Consider the following 19,895-nt stretch of genomic DNA (forward strand, 5'->3'; position numbering starts at 1 on the left):
TGAGAAAAACTCCTTCCTGTGTAGTAATATTCATAAAAACATTAGCCCCACTTACAGTTACACAATTAAATAGCCCCATTACACTAGAAGAGCTGAGAGAAGCTATCAAAAAGACAAAAAATGTGAAATCTCCGGGCCCAGACGGCCTCACAGCCCTATATTACAAAAAATTTGAAGATACACTATCCCCTCACTTACTTAAATTCTTTAATGCCATCATGAAGGGCCAGTCTCCCCCTCCCGAATTTCTAGCTTCATCTATTGTGGTTATCCCAAAACCCATGCGGGATCCACTCCTTCCCAAAAACTACCGCCCTATAGCTTTACTTGGGGTTGATTATAAGCTTTTCACGGCTATACTAGCAAACAGACTCAACAATATTCTACCGGCTCTCATTCATAAGGACCAGGTTGGTTTTATACCAGCGAGACAGGCTTCTGACAACATCCGAAAGATCCAGAACATCCAGCACTACGCAAGGGGAACTTCTTCATGTCTGGCCCTATTGGCGCTAGACATGGAGAAGGCCTTTGATCTCATAGCATGGCCCTACATGCTGTCTGTGTTCCAACAATATGGATTCAATGGGAGCTTTTTGAATGCGGTCAGAGCCTTGTATTCTACCCCGACAGCAACCTTGAAAATGCCAGCAACTAAGAGAGCTCCGCTCCTAATACAGAGGGGAACGAGACAGGGGTGCCCCTTGTCTCCTGAAATCTTTGCCCTAATGATTGAGCCTTTGGCAGAAATGATACGCAGAACACCTGACATAAAAGGAGTAGTTATTGGCCCAGCTGAACATAAACTATCACTGTTCGCTGATGATATTTTGCTAACTTTAACATCCCCTTCAACCTCTATTCCTGCTCTTCTTAAAGTGATCCAAGATTTTTCCCTATTTTCTGGGTTCAAACTGAACCTGGACAAATCTGAACTCATATTATCAAATACATCTCCAACGGTAGGACAGCGATTAGCTCAATTACATGGGTTACAATACCAACCCAGGTTTATAAAATATCTAGGTATCAATGTAAACAACGACCCAACTAAGTTATACGATCAGAACTATCCCCCCATGTTTAGAAAATTAGCAGCAGACTTAGAAACTTGGAATTCTTACCCAATATCATTGCTAGGTAGAGTGACCTCAGTAAGAACGACTCTTCTGCCAAGAATTTTATACCTTTTTAGAGTCCTCCCAATCCCTGTCAAAAAAGGGGCCCTAGGGCGGTTACAGAGACAAATTCAGCAATTCATTTGAAGAAAGCGTAAGGCCCGTATTAAATACTCCACATTAGCTAGACCGAGGGATACGGGAGGATTAAATGCCCCTTTACTAATACACTATTATCATGCTGCCCAGGTAGCACAGTTGGCAGCGGCTGATGCAAAATCTAATATACCTATTTGGGTAGACATTGAGTCTAGACTGTTGAGCCCTTGGTCCCTGAAAGGTATAATGTGGTCTAAAACAATTAACCCCAATGTCATTAGGAAAAAGGCCCCAGTCGCAGCACACTCCCTGGGCCTTTGGGCAAGGTTGAGGACCCATCATTAACTTCAATCTGTGACATCATGTATGACTTATGTATTCAGAAACCCAGACTTTCCACAGGGAGCCCAGATTCAAAATTTTAAGTGGTGGACGCAGAAGGGGTTCCTTACTCTGGGCAAATTCCTTTCCCACTTCAGATTGCCATCAATGGCCCAATTTGGCAGAGAGAACAGTGTCCCTTTGGAGGAGAGGGAGAGGCTTGTCCAAATCTTTAGCTTTTTACAAAAACTTGATGTGAGCCGAGAGGTCTTGATGTATACCCCTTTTGAAGCAAAATGTAAAAATGATCCCATGGCCAAGGGCTTACTATCGGATTTGTACATTACTCTCTCCCAGACAAATATCGCCTCGAGATTGAAGGTACAAGCTGACTGGGAGAGAGACTGTAATATCTCCTTTTCGGATGCACGATGGGCCCATTGTAGCTCTATTTTAACACGAGGATCCCTCTTCTTCTCCTCCATTGAAACCTCTTTGAAGTTATTCCATAGGATATATTTCACACCGACCAAAATGCATTTGTTCTATGCAGATGTCCCCGGTAGATGCTTTAGGTTCTGCAGTCAGAGGGGGGACCTGTGGCATATATGGTGGGATTGCCCAGTGGCGCAGAGATATTGGAAAACTATTTGGAATAAGATCTGTCTAATGCTAGAGATTCAGATCCCCTTGGATCCATCGATAGCCCTTCTGGGAAATAGACCCCAGTCGGCATTACATTCAACCCATAAGCTTATACAATTTGTGATGGCTCAGGCCAAACGGCACTTAGCCTCACAATGGAAGCAACCAAATCTCTTGGTTGATGATGTATTTCGAGAACTGAATAAGACTATGTTATCCGAACACATTAGAGCAAAGATATTTGATAGATTAGAGATCTTTTTTAAGATTTGGGACCCATGGATCCAGTTCCAAGATAATCTAGGTCTTAGGTACACTCTACATTCCTTTTAATCTCCTGACGACAAGCGTTTCATTCAAGTAAATTGATAAGCAGACTAGATTGGGTGTGGCCGACTATGTTCACTTTCTTACAACAGGAGTGGCATGTTTGACCATTTGAAGATATTTCTCACCGTCCTTGATCCCCCTTTCCCCTCTTTACCTCTTTTATCCTAGCTATACCGCTGGGTGGCACCATAGGCATGACGTGGCTTTATCCACCCATTTTTCCGCCCTTCAACCCCATTTCCCCATTTTCCCCACTCCATATCCTTCCCTCCCCATGATCCCTCACTGCTGCTCTTATTCCCTCCCTGACTAGCTATCATTAGCAATCTGTACATTGACATGATGCTTTATTTTATCTTTTGATTCTGTCTTACTTAGATCATGTCTGTAGCTCATTGACTCTAATGATTGTATATGAGCATGTTGCCCCATGTGTGGGGCTGTTTGATGTTTATTTCCTGATTGTTAACTATTGATTCTTCAATAAAAACCCTTGAAACGAAAAATTCACTGTAGCTAGGGAAAATTTTAAAAAAAATATACTCACAGAGGTAACAATCAAAATTAATGGAGACCAATATGATCGGAATATAAGCGAACACCAATTGATTACCAATTATACCAGCATGTGACCCCTATTATGCACTGAGCTAATTGGCTATATGCATATAATTATGCCTTACACATAAGCTTATGCATTTGATTTTTCTAACTGGACTGCTTGATTAAAAGAGCAATAAAGGATGCATATATTCAAAAAATATGAAAAAATCGTGGTACCACTTTAAATAGTATGTTTCCAAAAACCATAGAAGTATCAAATTTTATAATGCAATCCTGTCCCTTGAATAGCATAGGTATAGTTCCATCAGGTGTTTCAGCATATATTCCTTGTCAAGCATATAGGCAATGATCTTATCCACAAAAAAGCAGGCACAAGTAGCAGCAAGCCAAAGAACACAGTCCTTTTGATAATTAGCTGGATAAACAGGCTTACATACAGCCACAAGCATTCAAATTCTTAATTCAATATAGCTGTAAAACGACAGTTGATGTGTAGCAAGGCCAGCATTTAACTCCGTCAGTTTAGCATCACAGCAAGATGAACGCTGTCCCGCCCCCGGAACTTCGTCAGAACAATCATGTGTTTCCATATATGCCCGAATGGGCTCTAGGGTTTGTGTTTCTCGCCGCCACATGTACTGCGCACTTGCGCGGACCCGCCGCACACATGCATGCGCACACCCGCCGCAAACGTCCACACGCGCACACCCGCTGGCCGCCCGCTCACACGCCCGCCTGGCCCTGTCCCTGTCCTCCTGTCTATGTGAGGCTGGGTTCGTGCTGTGCACATGCGCAGTAGCAGAAAGCACTGGCCCAGCTACACAGAGACAGCACACGCAGGGACACAGGGGTCTTATTATAGAGGATTATTTATTGTAATTATAAAGCGCCAACATATTACGCAGTGCTGGACAATAAATATGCTTGGTACTCTCTCTACCCGCATATGACTTAGAGATCAATGGCCTGATAAGCACTGAAAAATACAAGCAGAAAAAACAAATGGCTTAAATGTCACGTCTCACGATTTGTGAAGAATTCTTATATATTCTGTGTTAAATTCCTTGCCAAAGCCCCACTGTAAAAGTAAACAATCCGCAATGACTGTACATTACACTGCTTACAGTTTAGAGGAGAGGCAGGTGGTGAAGTGACCGTCAGAAGCAGAAGAGGCACCAGGTTGTATGAAAGCTGGTTTAGAGGGAGGGAGTTGTGCATAACTTTCTGGATCGCGATTGTGATAAATTATATGGAACGCAGCAATGAATTGCTATGATGTGATGTGACGTAGTTGTCAGCACTTACACTGGATAACACCATCTTAGCTGCTGTGACTGCTGACAGCAAATAAGTCTGTTGTGTCACATGGCCTATAAGGTTAGCTTACATGGGTGATTGAACTGGTGGTAACCACACAATCATTGTTTGTCAAGTTTATGCACGATGCAGGCCATGAATAATGCAAGATGCAGTACACAAAGGGGCCATTTTTATGGAGGGGGCACAAGTGCCACTTTTTAATTTAATCTCTCTTCATCTTTGTTTTTTATGATATTTATAAATGATATTTATAAAACAATGAAAAACAGCCCTTTATTGGTTCAGATGAATTGTATCCATAAGGTCAGATCTGGTAGGAGAAGCTGATCTCCATGATTTGGCCAACAGGGCCTTGGATGCATTACAGAAGTGACCTAAACTATTCTGATGCTTGCTCAGCGATGAGATTGGTTTGTGAAAGAGGGCCATCTATGGCTCAGGGTGGACAGGCACCCCCAGAACATCTGAGACTAGAGGAAAGCATACATTGCAGAATTTGTGAACAAACTGACAATGCCACCAACAATGTTCTTGATCAGCAGGCAATTGGCAGCCCCTATAACATAATTTGTGATAAGCCCAATTTAGCCAACTGTTGTTCCTATACCAGATTATACAGTATTCTATAGTTCCTGTCCTTCATAGCACAATAAATGGAAGACCTGGCCAGAGCAGTAAACAACTCAGACCACTCTTCTTCATTCTACTGGGCATTAAATCTCTCCTGCCATTTAACCATTGTGGGGTACATGGTAGCATGACTCTGCTACCAAACTTCATAATATGCCAAAGAAACAAGGCCATCCTGGAGCTTAGGTGAGGCATGAGCCTCCTCCAGGCTACTGATGGCAAAATGGCAAAGTTGAACATACCCAAATAGATCGGAAGAAGAGAGGTTATATTTTTCAGTCAGCTGGGACCATGCCAAGAGTTTGCCATCTTGTAAAGAGTCCCCAATTGTGAAGATGCCCTTGGAAAACCAGGAGACCCAGTCCACCCCGGAAGGAAAATCCAAGCTCAAAAATAGTGATTCAAGGGTGGAGTGTTCCCGTGCATTGCCAAGCGTTCTAAAGAAGAATTTCCCAAGTTTGATGGACCCATTTTCTATGGAGGATTGGGGGTCCACATCAGATCTGTTGATCTATTTGGATGCACCAGAAATAAGCATAAAGCTAATCTTGCCAGCTCTGTTGACAATGTCACAAAAACCTGATCTGCTGTACGCTTGTTCAGTGTGTATGGCTAAAAGTATCAGAGGCAGATGATCAGCAGGATAGCCAGGCAACTGTTATTTTTTAAAAGAGGATAAATATGGCAGCCTCCATATCCCTCTCACTTCAGATGTTTAAAGTGAACCTCCAAACTAAATATCTACTCAGCAGCACTGAAAAGGCTTGGTGTTTCTTTAACAGTGTCACAGTATCAGAACTGTTTTTCTTACCCAAGCCTCATTTTTAGCTGCACAGAAGTAAACTGCCCGGGTATTTTTCCCCTGATTCTGTGCAAAGCATGATGGGATTTCTGATGTTGTTGTTCTCGTTCTGCTGTTTTGGTGCACATTTTTTTTTTTTTACATTTTGAATTTGGGATGTGAAGCCTAGCGTGTGCAGCTGGGAGGGGTTATCAGGACAGGTGGAACTGTGTCTCATGCTCCCTGTCACCTCCTTTCAACCAAAAAGATGGCTGCCCCCATGAAATCACAAACATTTGCCTGTTCTTTTAAAACAGGGTGGGTAAGAGATTATATTACCTATCAATTTTAATTAACATAACTAATGTAACTTAATGACAGTATGTTTGTTTAGGCTGAAGTTCCCTTTTAAGGACAGTGACATTCATTCTAGACACTTCTTTAAAGCAGTATACAGTGATTGGGAACACACAAAAATGCAAAATGCTTGCGTTTACGATTTTAGGTGTGAATGAGGCCTCAGCGTGGGAATAGGCAAACCTGACTCTAGCTAGATCCTGTAGGAAAAAGGTTAATTCATCATCCTTTCTAGATATAGCAATTAGCAAAATAACTATCAATAAAACTGTTATGGTAAAATTTTCCCTTAGGAGACGAGGAACTCTTTGGGGAGCTTTTAGAACAAGCACTTAGACAAAAGATGGTTTATTTTATAATAAAATAATGCATAAACGAAATACAGCAATTGAGACCGATCGATTCATCAAAAATAAAAAGAATAAAATGTGAAAATAATGGAGTATAATGTCTAAGTTGCATGTCAAGTTACCATGCCCTTTGCGCTGGTCAGTCCAAACAGAACATATAAAGTTCTGTGTGTAATAATCCAATGATGAACAGCAGCTTCATGGTATGGATCATTGTCGGACTGGGAGGTGGGAAAGCTGAGGAAATCCACTTTCTGGCCAAGCAGCAGTAATCAGGTGTTGCTGCTCGCAGTGAAGACTTGCTACAGGTTGCTGAGAGGAGTGATAACACAGGGTTTCTACTGCTTGGCCAGCATGTTGATTTCCTTAGTTTTTCCAACTCCCAGTCTGACACTGGTATGGATGGTGTTACAAACACAGACACAAACACAGAACATTTATATCGCGCTTTTCTCCTGGCGGACTCAAAGCGCCAGAGCTGCAGCCACTAGAATGCGCTCTATAGGCAGTAGCAGTGTTAGGGAGTCTTGCCCAAGGTTTCCTACTGAATAGGTGCTGGCTTACTGAACAGGCAGAGCCGAGATTCGAACCCGGGTCTCCTGTGTCAGAGGCAGAGCCCTTAACCATTACACTATCCAGCCTATGCACTGACAACGGTTAACATCACATGCAGTGCATAAGAATTGCAAGAAAAGCAGGTTCGTCACTATTGTGGAAATACACGGAGACTCAGACCAGGGATAAGCAAAATAACATAAAGGTTTATTGCAATTGTAAACATAAATTAAGCAAGTGGCATCAAAACGTACATTGACAATGTACAATGCAAATAAACCTAGCAGTCAATAAGGAGATATGCAACTACAAAAGTAAACCATACACTGGACTAGTAATTGCGATCAGGGATTTTTATACAATAAGCGCTCCCTGCATATAGTAGATATGCAGGGTAACCTTAAAAAGGAACTCCAGTCAAAATAATGTCATAAAAAAGTGCTTCATTTTTACAATAATTATTATTATTAGTCAGTGTTTGCCCATTGTAAAATCTTTTCTCTCCGTGATTTACATTCTGACATTTACCACATGGCAATATTTTAACTGCTGGCAGGTGATGTCAGTTGAAGTAGCTGCTGCTTGCTTTTTTGGCAGTTGGAAACAGCTTTTAACGATTGTGGAATTCTCTCCGTGGTCAGCGCACAGGACGCGCACTGATACTGCAGAAATCCTCCACAAGCGTATAATTTGAGAGAACCCAGCAAAAGGTGCAACGCACCTGTAGAGGGAAATTCCTGTTGGCAGATGGAGCTGTGGAGTGCAGAGGAACAGATCCTCTGCCCTGCCACAGACGCCAGACAGGAATTGTACGAAGGGAAGAACGCAGGGCAAGATAGCCCTTAAGGAGAGTGAGTAAAGCGACAGAGTGTATGTGTGTCCACCAATCTAGTCGTCACCCAGCGACGATGAACACACAACCCTGAAGATCAGGTGAGAAGGCAATCGCAAGAGATGGCGATTGCTAACAGTGACACAAGACAGAATAAGCACAGAGGAGGAATGTATGTGTGTGCACCAATCTAGTCGCCAACCTGCGACGGTGGACATACAACAGAGGAAACCAAGTAAGAATGCAATCGCAAGAGAAGCGATTGCGAATGAGAATGAGCACAGGGACAGAAAGTATGTGTGTGCACCAATCTAGTCGCCAACCCACGACGGTGCACACACAACAGCAGATACGAAGTAGGAACGCAATCGCGAGAGAGGCGATTGCCAGAGGTGACACAAGGCTAAAGCAAGACAGGGCACGAGAGTAGCAAAGGCACAGCAAATCATACAAGGAGAAGATAAGGAAAATAACAAACGCTAACTAAACACGAACACCGCACTCATTCGCAACAGCGAACGCGTTTACAGCGCGATCTCCGCACGTTAAGCTCAACAGAGACAAGCACGCCTAACTAACCACCGACACACAAACACAAAACAGAGAACGCGAGCGCTTGTTTAACGGTTACCTCACCTAGCCTACAACAAGTGTTCGTATCAGACAAGACAGACAGATGGACGGGAAGCAGGATAGGAAAGATCCACTGCTCTTTCCGCCAGAGCGAGTGCGATCCAAGTAAAGAACAGAGCTTAGCAGGATCCACTGCTCTTTCCGCCAGAGCAAGTGCGATCCAAGCTCAGGGACAGGATCACAGATCAGAAGGATCCACAGCCGCTACCGCCAGGGGCTAGTGCGATCCAAGCAGAACAGACAGATGAAACAGAAGGGGCTACCAGTAGCAACCGCTGCACTGGTTAGCACCCACAGACAGGACGATTTCCTATCGACCACCGTTGGCGACAGGACAATCACAGCAGAGAGGCAACATAGACAAAACAGATAAGCAGGCTAACTGCACTAGAGGAGCTGCCTAGTGCAGTCCCCAGAATTACTCTAAGATACCTATAACAATCCAACAGGGAAGGCTGACACTCCAGGAGTGTGTTAACAAACCGTTATGACCAGCCAAGCCTTCTGGTCAGCAGAAGGCTTTTATACTGCCAGCCCTTAAAGGAGACAGCTGGGCAATTTGCATGTATGCAAATCCCTCAGCAAAGCAACTCTGAAAGTTGCAAGATGAAGCCAGGTCTCTTTTCCAGAGACTTGTATCTCTCAGACATAAGGAATGGTCAAACAGCTGTCTGCCTGTGCAGCCAGCTGAGCGGATCATTGCACAGCTGTAAACAGCTATTTCCCACAATGCACAGACAGGAAACTGCCAGGACCATGGTCCTCACAGTTTCCTGTGGGAGGGATTTCACCACAATATTAGCCATACAAAGCCCCCTGATGATCAGTTTTTCGAAAATGAATAGATTTCTCATGGGAAAGGGGGCATCAGCTGCTGATTGGGATGAAGTTCAATTCTTGGTCACGGTTTCTCTTTAAGTATATAATGCTAGTGTGCACACATAACCCTGGACCCTGGCTAATATATACACATGAACTATTTACAATATATGGTACTTATCCGTTAGCCGGGCGCATCCTCTAGGTGGCGACAAAACTCCACCAGAGTTACATCTTTCCCTACTATCCATGTCGGCCTGGAGGGGGAATAGTAATTAGCGCCACCTGCCGGATGCGCCCGGCTAACGGATATGTACCCAATATATACACGCTCACACACACGGCAACTGAACCAGATATCGACTGGCAACGAGTAGTCATACAAGCAAGGTCATAACCAGAGGGACAAACAGTAATACAATTGCTAAGGCAAAGGATTTGTCTTAGCGAATAGCAAAGGTCATACATGGCAGGTAACAAGGATGCAGGATTCAGGAACAAGAGAAGGAGGGCTAGATAACAGGAACAGGTAACGGGCTTGATGAACTAGCAATGAACTGGTTGGAGCTGATTATATGTGTGCTGGGAGGTCAGATGACAATGTCCAGGTGATCTCAGACCTGCCCTCATTAGCAGTCTAACAATGGAATAGTTCCTGAAGGAGAGACCACTGCTGGTGGGCAGAGAGCCGTTCAGGCTGCATAAGCCCTAATTTAAAGAAAGTGAGGACATCTGCTGGTGAGACAGAAGAAGTTCGTCCAAATAGTTCATGATGTTACGAGCTGATGCAGATTATGACAGATAGCTGGGACTCTCTTACTGACAGCCTGTGTGTCCAGCCATTTAACCCTTTCTCCGCTGGAGGGTGGAGATGGTAACGAGATGATTCCCCCACCCTTAACAATTTGATCTCAGGCTAAGGTCCGGCCCCTTTGACATAGTGACAGAGTTTGGTCTTTTCTCTAATTATGCCCTAACTTGGTGGATATCTGACGTGATATAAAAACCAACATTTTACACTCAGTCATTATGCTCTGAACCCATAGATATCAATCTTGCTTGGTGTGACACCTTACCTGTCTAGGGAATTGATATCTCAGGTTGTGAGATAGGTGAGGTCTACTGTGCTTGTTGCATTACGCACTGTGAATTGGGAATGACTGCGCAAAAGCGGATCCACAATATTCATCAAATGATGAAACCATGTGGAATTATATATCAAAGTTTAATTGAGGGCCACTGGCTTCTAGAGGACCGGCCTGTCGAATGTCTCTTTGTCATTTAGGGCTTGATTCACAAAGCCGTGCTAACAGTTTAGCACGGGTGTTTAGCACGGGTGTGCTAAACAGTTAGCACGTGAAGTGCTGTTCGCAAAGTTTTGCGCGCGCAATCTGCCTTGCACGCGCAAAAGTCTGCGATCGCGCGAATCGCGGCACTTTGCGCGCGTAAAAGCAGTTAATATCTGACAGAACCAACAGCATTTCCTGAACAGCAGTTGCAAAGTCTTACTGACAGAATAGTGTGCAAGTGATTAGGGAGGCTGGCTGATATCTTACTATTTTGGCAGTTAAACTGCTGTTCAGGAAATGCTGTTGGAAACAAAGATAATCCTGAGAATTTCTCATGAGGAGATGGACTGGCTTAAACCTGTTGGTTCTGTCAGATTTTAACTGGCTACTTTTTCATGCAACAAATGACCCAGCTCTTGTACACATTCTATGTATTCTGTTTGTGAGTTCTGTCTGAGTGAGTCTCTACCTGCATATGACTTAGAGATCAATGGCCCGATAAGTTACAAAAATACCAGCAGAAAATATGTCACAAGTATCAATATGTCACAAGTATCATTCTTTGTGAAACTCCTTGCCAAAGCCTCACTGTAAACGTAAACAATCCGCAACTAAAGTACATTACACATCTTTGAGGAGTTCCAATCCAGAGTAGAGACGGGTGGTGAAGTGGCGGTCTGAAGCAGAAGAGGCACCAGGTTGTATGACAGCTGGTTTAGCGGAAGGCAGTCGTGCATATGCTGCATAAAATCATGGCAGCAACTAATTGCTATGATGTGCCATAGTTGTCAGCGCTTGCAGTGGATAACACTAGGGGCAGCTGCTCAGTGTCCTAGTAGCATCTTAGTTGCTGTGACTGCAGCTAGTCTCTTGAGACATGGTCTATAGGGCTAGCTTACATGGATGGATGATGTCAGATTTTAACTGCTTACTTTTTTTGCTGTAGTGGTCCTTGCTAAGGATGGCAAAGTTAATTCTAGGCACTTCTGTTAAGCAGTAGCTATGGTGATAGCGCAGCAAAAACAGGCATGACGGTGACATGGAGATCGGTGAGAGACAGAGCTCATGCCCATGAACCTATGCGTGCATTATAAACTGTGCACATTTAGAGATACAAAGGTTTTGAACAGAGGCGCCAATGTAGAATAAAAACGTCTAAATACAGTTTAAAAGGGGGAAGTTGGTGGACTTATTAAACTGTTTTTAGACATTTTTATTCTACATTGGCACCTCTGTTCAAAACCTTTAATGTTGTATTGTGTCATGTTCTGACACAGTCTTTCAGTGTCCCAGAAGCTAAAATATATGAACTAATGGCCTCTTTCATCTATTCGCTGCTCTCAGAAGGAAAGAGTTTTATGGCTGTAATTTCTTATCAGTGAGGGTTACGTTATAGTACGAATAAGTCCCGACTTGAAAGAAACTGTTACTTGCATACCTAAATGTTAACTCTTTCAAGCAGAAAGAGAAAAAAAAAGGAACAACCTAATTATTTGTATGCATCGCTCTGCACAAACAGGTCTATCTCATCCTGTCACGTCACCAAGAGTATCCTTTAAAGGGATCTAAGCAGCTTCTGGCTTCAAATAGCTGAAAGGGCTGCCATGTTTGAGACCCCCTTGCTACCTTTAAACTGCCATAATCCGGGCTAGGTGTGAAATTCTTCAAGTGTGACTAATGTTTTCTGTTTGAAGTACAGTGGGGAACACTAGGCTTGTTTGTGGTCAATTAAGTTTAATTAGGTGATTTCTTATCTGCCTTCCATCATCTGTTGCTCCTTGGTCCACAAGTCTTTGCAAGGATGGCAGAGGTAGAAGGTTACTGCCTATTTTAACCCTTAAATGTAAAAAGATGAGATCAAATTAAAGTTGTTTTTTTTTAAATAATAAACCACATTTTTAGAATGCATTTTTTTATATGCTATAGAGCTGCCCCTGGAGTTAAAAGCGATGCTTGGTTCACTTTAACACCATTGTATTTTATTTTAGGCAAATGATGTCAAGGAGGACTTTTGATGAAGATGAGGAGGAGGAAGTGCAGCTACTCAGTGCACATGAAGACCAATACACAGATAAGCCCAGGGCAAAGCCAACATCTCATGCATTCAGAAGCAAGGTAAGACTGAGTGTTGTGCAGGTCACAGCGGTAGCCAGTTCTTCTCCACTAGAAGGATATATGGTTCACTGATTGCTGGATTGTGCTGCCCAGATGCTCAAGGGGCATTGAATAGCCAAAAATAGAGTTTGTAGATGGGAAAGCATAGAATTAAGGAAAGTACCACAGCCTTGAAAGCATACCTTCCAACTTTTTGAGAACCGAAAGAGGGACACTTTAAGACACACCCCGTGCCACACACAGTCATTTATACCAGAAAGGCCTCAATTCACTAAGCATAACTGCATTTGGTAATGCAGAGAACAGCTGATTTTATTGATCACCTTGCCAAATGTCAATTCACTAAACCGATTACCGCACTGAAAAGCAAAATTACCAACCAGTGAGGTAAATTACCGACTTGTGCGGTATATGGACAGAACTGGACACTGCACTGGACAGAAACCCCCCAGTCATGCACACAGCTTCCTGCCTGGCCGCTGACCTGCTCTACAGCTGGTAAGTGAGACTTACCGAGCAGGTCTTAGTGAATTGAAGCATGTTTGTTTGGTAAATTACCAGGAAATCTCAGTGAATTTGGAAAAAAAAAATGTAAAATGCCGAATGCGGTATTTAACCGACCTAAATTATTTTACCAAACTGCCTTTAGCGAATTGAGTCCAAAGAATTCAGAAGCAAAAGACGCAGTTTTACAATTCAAACTACACTGGTCTTCTCAATCATCATTAGTTTTCACTCATTTTAACATTTGAAAATAAGAAATATAACAATTAAATAATAGAAATCGCATTTAGAGCCTATTAAACACATTTTTCGTCAAAAAATACATATATTTATTTACATAGATCTGTATGAGTCCTGAAAGAGGGACAAATAAGAAAAAAAAGAGAGACAGAGGGATTTAGTTCCCAAAGTGGGACTGTCCCTCTCAAAAAGTGGTGGTTGGGAGCTATGTTTAAAGTACAGTATATTGGCCATTCAATACACATAATACACGGCCTTTTATGTGAATAGGTTAATACACATGATATGCTCATAAGTTTTTAGATATTTTGAAGTTCAGGTTTAGTAACTGTATAAACGGAACAATCTTCTGCTACGCTGAACTGTAATTTTCGCTGTGCATATTTTTCCACTCTTTATTTAAAGAAGCAATACTATAAGGAAACAGATGGGGGCAGCATAACCCTGAATTTAAGGTCCATAAAAAATGTACTCCATATATCATACATTTTCTAATACTCATACAGCAATCATACAAACAGGAGGATTGCTTTGTGAGATAAGTGCACCCACATATCTAATGAGGGCCAGATGCATTGGACACAACAGTAAGTTTTACATATTCACTGATAGAGTTTTGAGAGGAAATAGTTGATGTGTCCATTTTGTAAATTAAAATAAAAATATTGTAGTCATATTTTCAACTCCTTATGTGAGTGTAATGTTTTGCAAAATTAAAGTGAACACAAACGTATTTGTAAATTAATTACTTTTTGTTGTACAGGTTGAGCTCAGCGCTTGTAACCAAACTCTTCTGTTGATAACTGTCCAATTCCCCTTTTCTCCTGAGTTTTCTCTTAGGAAATCATTTTTCATCTACTCTTTAAAATAACTATTTAGCACTTTGCAATTTAAAAATTCAAATCGAAGGTGAACCAAACTCTTCCCTGTTGGTAACTGTCAGTTAAAGTGAACCTAGTGTCAGGTTACAAAGTTACAAGAAAATTATGTTTACAACAGCGCTGCTATTGATTTTATCTAGAGCCAGTAAAGACCAGGCTGGATTTATACTTTTTGTGCCCCTAGGCTTAGTATGTTGGGGCACCTCTCCCGTGTGCAGCAGCACCCCTCCCATTCCATGTGCATCCCCCCATGTGTTTCATCCATGTATGCAGCTCCTCTCTTTCATGAACAGCTCCCTTGAGCATCAGTTTCCCTTTTTCATGTGTTGCTCCCCATTTTCAGCCTCCTCTTTCATATGTATCAGCCCCTCTTTCATGTTCAGGTGTCTCCTGGGGCTGCAGCTGCCCAAGGCCCGGGCCTCTGTGGCCTTTACAGAAATCCGGCCCTGAGTACAGATGACCAGATATGTGCCGCATGCCTTTATAATAAACTTAGCACTCTGGGACTCCTTTTCTGATGAGTGCCACCATTTTAACAGAATTTCCTTTCTTTTTCTCCCTCTAAAAGACTAAGGGCCGTGTGCTGTTTGCTTTTTTTCTCCTGAGTGTTCTCTTAGGAAATAATTTTTCATCTACTGTTTAAAATACATTTTCGGCACTTTGCAATTGAAAAATTCAAAACATAGGTAAAAAAGTGCTGTTATTTAGACAATTTTCTGGCTTGCTGATGGCTTAAAGCGGACCTGAACTCAGAACTTCCTCTCTGCTCTAAACGAGCATAATAACCTTTAACCACTTGCCGACCGCACACTCATACCGTGCGGCGGCGAAGTGGTAGCTGGAGGACCAGCGACGCAGATCTGCGTCGCCAGGTGCCTCCCTAATTAATCAGGAAAGGCCGTTTCCTGTCAGATCACGGAGCGGGTATCCGTGAATAGCCTGCGAGCCGCAATCAGACTAAATGTAAACGTAGGAGACATATGTCTCCTTTGTTTACATTGTAAGGCGCTGCTGCGCAGCAGCGCCATAAGGCAGATCGGCAATCCCCGGCCAATCAGCGGCCGGGGATCGCCGCCATGTGACAGGGGACGTCCTGTCACTGGCTGCACAGGACGGATAGCGTCCTGTGCAGCCCGGATCACCGGGGATGACAGGTAGGAGAGGGAGGGGGGGATTTCGCTGCGGACGGGGGCTTTGAGGTACCCCCCCGCAAACCTCAGGCAGGAGCGATCAGACCCCCCCTGCACATCATCCCCATAGGGGGGAGAAAAGGGGGGCGATCTGGTCGCTCTGCCTGCACCCTGATCTGTGCTGGGGGCTGCAGAGCCCACCCAGCACAGATCACTAAAAACAGCGCTGGTCCTTAAGGGGGGGTAAAGGGTGGGTCATCAAGTGGTTAAAGAAAAAAAAATATTTGTTACAGCTGATATAAATCTGCAGTGTGTCTACTTCCAGCTTTCATGGAAGCAGACATACGGTTAACACCCAGTGTTTACAAATAAGTTGCTCTGCCTAGGCAGCTAGCTGACATAGCTGAGAGTTCAAATTACACTGGTGATTAAGTCACGGATGAGGGAGAATCAGACAGGCTAAACTCTAAAAATAAATAAATAAATAAATAATGAGCAGCCTTGTCCTGCTAAGCCGTCCCGAAGACCCCACATCAGTTGATCAGCACCTGGCCCCGCCTATCCTCTCTCTTCGGAGAATAACACCAAGCTGTTTACTGCAGTAAACTAAGTGTTTCGGCTAGTAGGGGCCGGTGACAACATCATTCAGATGTACATTTTAAATGTGAAAGTTAAAGCTGTCATAAGTCATAACATGACCGTATTGCCCTGTGGTGCCTGCAGATACGTGTGACTGTAGTCACGTCATTTATTGTACCCTGGTGTGCTCTTCAATCCCTAGGTACACTAAATTCACAGAACCCATGCTATCTGGCTTAGGTTCAGGCCCTAAGTACAGCATATAGCAAGTATGAAATATACTGATGAGATAAATAATTGTATCTATCCTCCTACTCCTAAAAATGACCTTTTTTTTTAATAATTTCACAGTTTTATTTTTTTGTTTAAAAGCTATAGAAGCGGGTTTGATGTTTAAGGTTACGTACACAATGATGTATTCCATCATGCAGACAATCTACTGTAATCACATTGCTAATGTGATGCAATTATATTTTAATGGTATATTCTATATAATCAGCACAGAATCCAAAAACAGAAGATGAGTCTTCAACAAAGAATAAGAGCAGGGAAATCTCCACCACAATAAGTATGGTGGTCACGGCATAGCTCTACAATCATGGATACCCAGAAAAGGAAAGAGGCTTACCAGCTGGTGACAACCCACATTATAAGGTTGTATCAAGGCTTTGGTAGGACATCAGGAAGCAACAGCCTGTCCAGGATCCACCAATTCAGCAATGATTCCTCTCACGAATGGATATCAGTAAAACATCATAAAAAAACAAACAAACGGCAACTCTAAGTGTAAACCGTTTAGTATAGAGTGTTCATAGTAAAAACAGCATACAAAATGGCATAAAAGCAAAACTTACATACGGGGCCCATGCAATGGGAACCCCGAGAAAGTTGCACGCGTGTATGGGTCAGCAGTATAGGCCAGTATAAAGGTGCCGCCTGTCTCCTTCCCAATAGAGAGGAGGGGACATAAGGAGCCTAGGCACAGTGGGACAAAGGGATGCACACAGGGGCAGAAGTGGCACAAGGGGACAGAGGGAGGGATCGGGGGAAGCACAGGGGGACAGAAGAAGGCATGAAAGTCAGGAGTCACAAAGGGGGACAAAGGATACATAGTGGGACAGAAGGATGCACAAACGGGGACAGAAGGAGGCACAGGAGAAACAGAGGGATGCACACAAGCAGCAGAAGCAAGTGATAGAACCCCTGTGGAGGCGAGGCTTATTTCAGGGGTAGGGCTTAATTCAGGGGTCTTAATCCAGGGGCATGGCACGCCTCAGGACCTTTGCCTAAAAACGGCCCTGATCCAGTGGAATTATTAGTGAAAGCCTGCATGTTTCCCTTTTCATCACACTAGGCATCACACTGCCTTGGCTGCATGTGGTCCACATCGCTTTTTAATATAAAATTACAAACAGCAATTCAGCTATACACTGTGTGCATGTGTTTGGATATGCGCATACACCAGGTGTCCAAAGTGGGACATTAGAAGTACAGTATAATAAGAAAAAAAATTTGCCCCTCCATCTTTCCTGTCTACTAAATTGCCTATAGTCCTTCACTAAACCTGCAGATTGGTTGGCCAGGAGGGAGAAGTCCTTGAGCGTAACCAATTTCTACCTAAATGGCTTCTTACACCGGGGAGTGCCTTGTAAGAGGGGCATCAATACCTCCACCACCTTGAAAATATACTTTTTATCTTTGCCTCCAGTTGGAGATGGGTTAAGAAAATGGGGGCTTATGCTGGTGTCTGGTCACCCCCTTAATTATGGGGGAACATAAAGAGTCATCCTTACCAGGTAACATGGTAAAGGGTGTCATTTCTGACCCGTTACATTCTCTAAATGGCTAAAAGTGAAAAGGAAAATACACATGCTGATTTTAAGTCTTTTGGTGAAGTCCGACGTCATAATGCACATCTGTTTTCCAGATCTTCTTTTCTTTTGTTCTTCATACTTCATCTGTTTTCTTCTGTCCTCCATCTTTAATACCCTCTCTTGATTGCAGGACCACCATCCACCATTGTTACCTGGCACAAACTGGTTGGAAATCCCATGTTTCAAGATATTACATTTGCCTCCAACGATTTCCTTTGGTCAATTTATCTGTACCAATGAGAATCTACTGGTAGCTCTTTGCTGTAGAGTTGTTATGATCGCTTCTGCAGCGTTTACTGCTGACTGCACTGGTATTGCAAACCAAGCAGTTCTAATGTCATTACATGCATTTGCTTGCATAGTTTGGTTTGCACTTAAACTAGTTGCTGATTCCATCTGCAGTCGCTCTGAGGTTTATGACAGTTTAATATGCTTTTGTGTAAACAAACATTGTCTGCTGCAGTGGAGGGGCGGTCCCTTTCCTGCAGGCTGCATATCATTGTCTGCCTTTTCCTGCTATCAGCCTGTGATTAATTACCATTCACTTGTGTGGGAATCTGCAGGTCTGCTCCCATTGGATGACCTCAGTATAAAGAACTGCTTCCTGCAATGCCTCATGGGCTATCATAGTTTCAGACTCTATCTGTTACTCTGCTCGGGCCCCACCTCGTTCCTGGTCCGTGTGGACTGCGCTGACTCCTGCGAAGGGGTCAGCGAGTCCTCCTAGTTCTGCTCTTGTTCTAGAAGTTGCTACTTGCTTGTCTTGTGTCATATATTGGTTCATCGCCAATATATACGCATACTTGCGCATTTTGTTATTTTCCTTGTATTCGTGTTACGTTAATATATCAGTGTCGCTGATATATACGTACACGAACTGTTTATTTCCTGTGTTCAGCTAGTCAGTTTTCCAGCACGTTTTGGTAGTTTGCGCGTATCGTGAACACCCGTGCTGAGCTAGTTATCCTGTTCCTGGTCCTGTTTGTGGATTGCGTTCATCTCTGCGAAGAGATAACGAATCCTTCTGAATCCTGTTCCTGGTCCTGTTTGTGGATTGCGTTCATCTCTGCGTAGAGATAGCGAATCCTTCTGAGTCCTGTTCCCTGTATTACTTCAGTCTTAGTCAGAGTTCCTGCTTATGTCATATATCGGTTCATTGCCAATATATACATATGTTAGTCAGACGTTACGAATAGTTTCATTGATAGCTGTAATTGTAATACGCTAGGAAAACATACTTATTGTATATTTATCTGTGTTACGTTCATCTATCTCGATCCTGCTATTTCCTGTCTCTCCTGTCCTGTCTTTGTGAGGCACGCCATCGCCGCAACGCATTGGCTGCCTCATTCCAGTCTGTCTGGTTTTGGACGCTTGCTGTCGCTAAGTAATCGCTAGCTAGCAAGCGTTCATTCTGTCTACCTGTCCTGATCTCCTCAGTCCTGGTTTATGCGCTCAGCGCTACCTTGCGCTGAGACGTTATTACGAAAGTGTTTGTGGCTGTTCAGATCTGCACCGGCTCTGTGCACCACAATCTCCTATTGGAGTCAGTCCTCTCCTCCACTAAACTGGGGATATCCTGATCCCTTGTGCTGGTGTGTGTACCTCCTTCACGTCAGCTTATGTGTTGTATGCTGACTGTGGAGATTACACCCCCAAGCTTAACATTATGATAGCCCCATTACCAATCCCCATTGTGGGGGGGGTTCCCAGCAAAAATGACACTGTTTGTTTTGGTTCCTGTTCCTTTAAGAAATTTGAGAAGCTCAATTCTGAAACAGAAAATGAGTTTTTTTCTGAATGTGCCAGGTTCCTGGCCAATCCTGAGCTCCAGGCTACTCCTGTTTCAACGTGGGCCCCCCAGCTAGTTTATGTTTTATTTAAGGGAAGATTGTTTCAGTGGGCCTACGATGTCTTGGATCATACCAA

The 19,895-nt window shown here is 43.3% G+C and overlaps 1 protein-coding gene across 1 annotated transcript in view; it reads left to right on the forward strand.

Moving 5' to 3' along the window:
- The window catches only part of ATP7B (ATPase copper transporting beta), a 164,105-nt gene that overhangs the window by 24,327 nt on the left and 119,883 nt on the right, over positions 1-19,895 (forward strand). Inside the window, exon 2 of the mRNA XM_068267125.1 lies at positions 12,632-12,758. Coding sequence (XP_068123226.1) covers positions 12,636-12,758 — 123 coding nt within the window. The 5' untranslated portion in view covers positions 12,632-12,635. The remainder of the gene's footprint in view (positions 1-12,631; positions 12,759-19,895) is intronic.

The sequence above is a fragment of the Hyperolius riggenbachi genome, chromosome 2 (genome assembly GCF_040937935.1).
Source record: "Hyperolius riggenbachi isolate aHypRig1 chromosome 2, aHypRig1.pri, whole genome shotgun sequence".
NCBI classification, from domain to species: domain Eukaryota; kingdom Metazoa; phylum Chordata; class Amphibia; order Anura; family Hyperoliidae; genus Hyperolius; species Hyperolius riggenbachi.